Source organism: Photinus pyralis, unplaced genomic scaffold, assembly GCF_008802855.1.
Source record: "Photinus pyralis isolate 1611_PpyrPB1 unplaced genomic scaffold, Ppyr1.3 Ppyr1.4_LG5, whole genome shotgun sequence".
Classification (NCBI taxonomy): Eukaryota; Metazoa; Arthropoda; class Insecta; order Coleoptera; family Lampyridae; genus Photinus; species Photinus pyralis.
The window spans coordinates 33,126,185-33,132,019 of NW_022170596.1; the positions used below are offsets into that span (position 1 = coordinate 33,126,185).

A 5,835-nucleotide genomic window follows, 5' to 3' on the forward strand; every position below is an offset into this window, starting at 1 on the left:
TTCATAAACTTATCGATTACCCAAGCTTATTATTGGAAAGGTAGACAACACACTTATTGAAGCCAAAGAGAGCAAGATATGTAACTGTGAAAAACGCTAAACCAATGAATAAAGAATTCATTGCGCTAAATCCACATTTTACATCCCAGCTAGAATATACAAAAATTAGCAATCTAAGGAAGAGACTCCACTCCTTTCCCATTTGTGAAAAAAATTCCTAAGGCACTTACGTACATAAAGTACATGAAATACATTGTCAATTAGCCGGACCTTCTCCAACTCGGAAGGTATCTCAAGTTCCTAAATACTTTAATAGACTAAAATTATATTTGAAGTTGAATCCCGCTAAGTAATGTTAACACCACCTCTACATGGACGAAACAGTTCGACATTAAATTTTACTAAATATATGACCCGACTTTTACATTCGAATACCTAATGTGAAAATGAACGGCAAAATTGCGACTTGCATGTAGAACGAACTTGAAGTATGAATCATTTCCATCCTCGAACGGTTTAAACGTTTCTTAATCTACCCCTTTTGCAAGTAGTAGTATTTTAATTTTTTTGCTGTTGCTCCAACGCAAATTACTACATGAAAAATAACTGTTTTGTACCAATTTAGGGCGCTAAAACTGTGAATTCTAATTCAAATTTTCCGGGGGGGGGGGCCCTCTCCTTAGGGGGTGCTCAGTACCCCTCAAACCCCCCGGTGCCCCTCATACAGATCACAACTACACATTCGCCCACACTTACCAAAAGGTTGCCGACCCCTGCAGTATAGCATTGTTTCAAAATTGCTGATGTGCTAATTTCTAAAGAGTGGCACTGTTGTAAAATGACAGCATTGTTTTGAGGCTAACGTATTTCTAACCGGTGTCTATACATACATGCTCGGTGCCCCTATAGCAATGAATAAACCCTATAGCCTCAAATTTGAAATCGGACATCTCACGATCTTCCTCCTGTCGCCATCTTAGTCCAATCATTGAAGGTAAAATACCGTGATTTAGTGATACCATATAATTTTGCCAACGGCACCAATTTGCAAAAAAAAATTGAATTTATGTTCTCTACTTCAAAGATGACTATCTGTGCCCCAGGGGTTGCTCTTACCCCGGGGCGGGGTAAAACTTCTTCAGGGTGAAAAATATTTCATTGCAAAATACACCTAAAAAGTTCCAGAAAAGGTTTCCTTAGTGTGATCTTACGGAGTCATTGGATTTAACCCATTTTCAATAGGCTTGTTGCATTATATAGGTATATCTATATATGGCATATATAGGTCAACTGTGTAAAGTTTTAACAGAATCAGTACAAGCGTTTGCCAGTTATCATAGACAGACCGCACACGATCGTCCATCGACTCCCCTAAAAAGCTTGCATTGCTTTGCTAATCGCGCTTAATAAATCCGAGAATGAAAAGATTGAGATTGAATCCTATGCAACTTTCGTTTTATAGCTTATTTTTGAATGTCAGCGAGAATTGCATTTTTCGGAAAAAATTGATACAACTTTTTGTAGTGTACTTAACCCCCAGGTTCTACGCTTACTTCACACTGCAAGAACACGGAAATAAAGTCAACCCGGCAACGTTTAAAAATGGTCACCCGAATTACTATTCCCTCCAAAACTAAACAAGATCCGCTTAAATTTGGAAAGTGGCACGTGAGCAAACATCTAAGGCAGGGCCCCCTTACGTTAGTTGTAAACAACGCTATGACCTGAAGCACAGTAGGGAAGGAACGTAAAATAAAACGCTCAAATTGTGAAAAGTTTGTTTAATAATGATCGCAATTATTATTTGATTGTAAAAGCTCCGAAATTTAAGTCAAAATAAATTTTGAAAATGGTAGTTCACAGAATCAAAATAGAAATAGGCTGCAAACAAGACAACTTACCAATAAAAAACCAGCCTTCAAATTAATATTAAATTGTCAACATTGTCACAAAAAGTAGCATGTAAACTTCAAGAGGTAACATAAATAGGTTAAAAACAAGTTTTGGGAATTATGGGTGAGGGAAGCAAGATGGAAAATTACATGGCCTTGTAGGCTAATTTAACTAAAAACAAGATATGTGGAAATTATTGAATCGCCACTCATTATTCGCATGTAGATTCTAAACTGAAGAGCTTTGATTAGCGTAATCCCGCTCCTGCAAGATAGGTAACCCGCCCCTGGTTTCGGGGTTTCGAGTCTACAGTTGAAAGCCAAAGACAATCACGGAATTAGGTGTCGTAGCTCAATTTTGACAACAGTTTTTACCACCCCCGTGACTGCTTCATTCACGGAGAAAATGTTAGTTACAAACAACAAGTCAGTAGATACATCAAACAAATCGGTAATTTCCACATATTAAAATAAAATGATGAAAACTTATATGAATGTTACTCCAGAGACAAGACCAAGTAATCAACATCAATAAACATAAATTAAGCAAGCATATTACACCAAAAACGTAAACAATTACAAACAATAGAATAACGGTAGGTATCACATATGTGATTATGCATTGCGGTTAAACCAAGTAAATTTCAAAAACAAAGATTCAAACACAAAAAAGTATAAAATGTGGCATACAAAACACAAATACGATATAAAAAAATGCAAAGATTACTACCTGTATTAAAAAAACACAAAATAACAACAAGCATTTATGGAGCGACGCGTTCACGACCGCCATTCAACACAAGATGCCAAACGTAACCCCCGTCCGTCCTTTTTAGATGGCGCAAGCAGCTTTTTCCCACCTAGGCATGGTTGCCAACTCTCAAAAATGTATGTATCGTCGTAAGTTGTATATACATGTTAGATTTAAGATGTTTATAAGTGTTTGGCACGTGTGTATGAACCCAGTAAATTTTGAGTCTCTTGCAATGTGGGCAAGCCAAGTGTAAAAAGTAATTGTGAAATTAAACCAATTAAATTTTGTTTTTAAAATCTAATTATTGTGTAATTTTGAAGTTATTTTCAATAGTGGGGCAAGTTTTACATCTTTTTCTAAAGTTTGGTGTGACATTTCAGCATTTTGTATTTTTGTGTGGGTCATACTGCTTTTTGCAACCAGGTAAAACCCATTTTATTTTAGTCCAGTAAAATTTTATGGAAATGGAGAGTATTTACAGGGTTGTTAATTTTTTTTAGGAATACCCGTCTTCCATGCCTCTTTTTGTGCTTCAACTTGTGCAAATCCAAATAAAAAAATGGCACTACTGCTATTCCTATTGCAATTAGTTTTTCAGCCTAAAACAAATAACACACACCTTGAAGTTCCTAAAGATGTAAACATACTTACCACTACATACCTCAAAAACAATTCAAATGTAATTTCAAAACATGAACTTCCTGAAATACGGCTGCTTGCCCTTATACAGCGTAACGACTTTTGGACCTTAGCAATTTGACATCTTATACTCTGTAGGTGTGTAAGTATTCAAAAAAGCTTGGGAAAACTTCTTACCTTATTTGACTGCTAAAGTGAAAATTGTTATTTATGTACCAGTTCGGGTGGGAAAACCTTCGCCTCAATAGCTCTGTTCATTCCCAGCGGCTAAGTTTAACTAGCAACAAAATGGGTTTATTAACTTAACCGATAGTAATCAAAGCTCTCGTTTTGTAACAAAGTTTCTATTCTACATTATACAATACACTCTCGTCACACTCTTTAAGTATTGATTAACAGGGTGGAATACTTAGTAAATTTTTTGTTGGATGTAAACTGATACTGATAATCATTTGAACATTCAAAATTGAATTGAAATACAAAACAATAAGTAAATTCATGCCCATATTTCCTGCTCTCCTAAAAGTTAAACATCCCTAAAGCCTCAGTAAGACACCTACATCCACAGCCCGTAGCGCAAATTGAATATTTCTCAAACCACTGCCTCATGTGTTTAGTATGACCACCGTGCCCGCACACAAGACAACAATTCGCCGACCCTCTCACAGAGGTATGACAAATAATGCATTCCAAAGAAACGCGTTTGCACGTTATGCAGCTGGTCGTGCGAGATGGCTCCTTACACTTTTGACAATCTGTGAGAAATTCGACTCCCTTGTGGTTTTCAGTCGGCGTGCACAAATACTTTAAAATTTCCGCTCGATTGTATAGCAGACCCCAGCGGTGTAACATTTCCGCATACGCGAGCTTATAGTATTCGTAAAAGGAGCTAATGGGCGGTTTTTCGAATGGCAAATTTGGCAAAGCTTCAATTTTTAAGTTGTCCAAGGAGTTGGATCTGGCCACCCTAAGTAATGGAAATACCCAGCCGTCGGCGACGACGTCAGCAGGAGGAATTGTATGATATGGAGATCCACCAGCCTGTAATGTACGGAACAGATTAGTGCTTTACTTGTTCCACAATTACATTGCTTTCATAAACATTACACAGTGCTGCTATTTGGAGAGCCAACATTATTGCACATTTTTAGTACGTATTGCCTAACCTCGTTGAAATAAGATATCTACCACAAAAATACTTTATAAAATGATTACACTTTAAAGATGATTTAATACTTAACAGCCATGCTGTAAGTAAAAGTATTTTTGTAGTTTTTGAGGTTTTCTAGAGGTGTATTACTTTAACATCATTATTATAAAGATTAATTGTACATTATGTATTAACTGCATGTGCTTATACTCCATACCAATCTGCTAACCACCACCATGTAGTGACATCAAACAGAAAATATCTTCACAGCTTCTACAGCTTGCATTGACTCAAACATGCTCAGCAAAATTTTTATGACGCAGGAGAATGAATATTGCTCACCATTACACTACTATTATTAGTACTGATGTATAACATGCCATACGTATCACCAACAGCCAAAGAAAAATATGTGCAAGCGTACTAGTCATAAGGTATCATGCGATTAATACAGGTTCGTCGACACGCTAAGTTAATTTACCTTAAGCCATTTTTTTCCAGATGCAAGTTGCTACAAATTAAAATTATACATTATCCAATCTAAGCAAGCGATTTGCCTATCAGGCGAACTTACTGTCATTGGAAAGTATTTCAAAAACGATTTCCTTCGATACTTCTCCTCTTGACCTTTACCGAATACGCACGACAGCATGGCGGCAGTCTGAACGTCAGAGTTGTTGGCATAATGACTTATTCTAAAATTAAAGTAAAATTCCTAATTATGTTTTTGATATTTTTTTAATTTTGCAAGTTCTGTCTTGGTACAGTAAATCAAAAAGGTAGTAATCATAAAATAACAACAAATAATAGTGCTTTTCAGTAAAAAGTACGTAAGATATGAGCAAATGGAAGGACTAGTGAACAGATATTTTGTAGTATAGGTATATTGAATTGATCTGTAGAATATGCAAATATATACATTTTTTTTAAACTGATATTTTTATCTTTGGTTAAAACCATTATAAGAATTTTATGAATATAAATCCTTTTTTCTTATAATTATACTTCCGAATAGGTCATAAAATAACTTTATGAAAAACACAGTCTGACAGACCAGAACGAGTAAAACTACCATGAAAATCACAGTGCAGTGTGTGAAGATAATTAGGTTACGAAAAGAGTGACAAAAGGATGCCAAGGACACAGGGTTTTTACAATGGTCAATACATAAATAACTTCGTTCTGTATAATATCACCGAATTTAAAAGAAATTTCAAAAAGATGCAATTGGATCTGTCTAGGAGTGAAATCTTTTCCTGGTGGACCAGGTGGTCACTTATTTGTATTTTGAATTTGTATTTTGTTAAACATAGGAAAATCAACATGTACCGCTTGGTACGAACATAAACAATAGTATTGTCTGGAAATACATTAGCCGATTAACAACTCGCGGTGCATTT

At 35.8% G+C, this 5,835-nt stretch overlaps 1 protein-coding gene across 2 annotated transcripts in view; it reads right to left on the reverse strand.

The window, feature by feature from the left end:
* Window positions 1–3,613: 3,613 nt before the first annotated feature.
* LOC116171049 (GATOR complex protein WDR59) overlaps window positions 3,614–5,835 on the reverse strand; it is a 22,591-nt gene continuing 20,369 nt past the window's right edge. Inside the window, exons 4-6 of one of the 2 annotated variants that reach the window (XM_031487695.1) lie at window positions 5,010–5,130; window positions 4,917–4,946; window positions 3,614–4,326 (exon numbers count right to left, since the gene is read on the reverse strand). In XM_031487695.1, the coding sequence (XP_031343555.1) occupies window positions 3,805–4,326; window positions 4,917–4,946; window positions 5,010–5,130 (673 nt within the window). In that variant the 3' untranslated portion in view covers window positions 3,614–3,804. The remainder of the gene's footprint in view (window positions 4,327–4,916; window positions 4,947–5,009; window positions 5,131–5,835) is intronic. The other variant, XM_031487696.1, reaches the window with a different exon arrangement.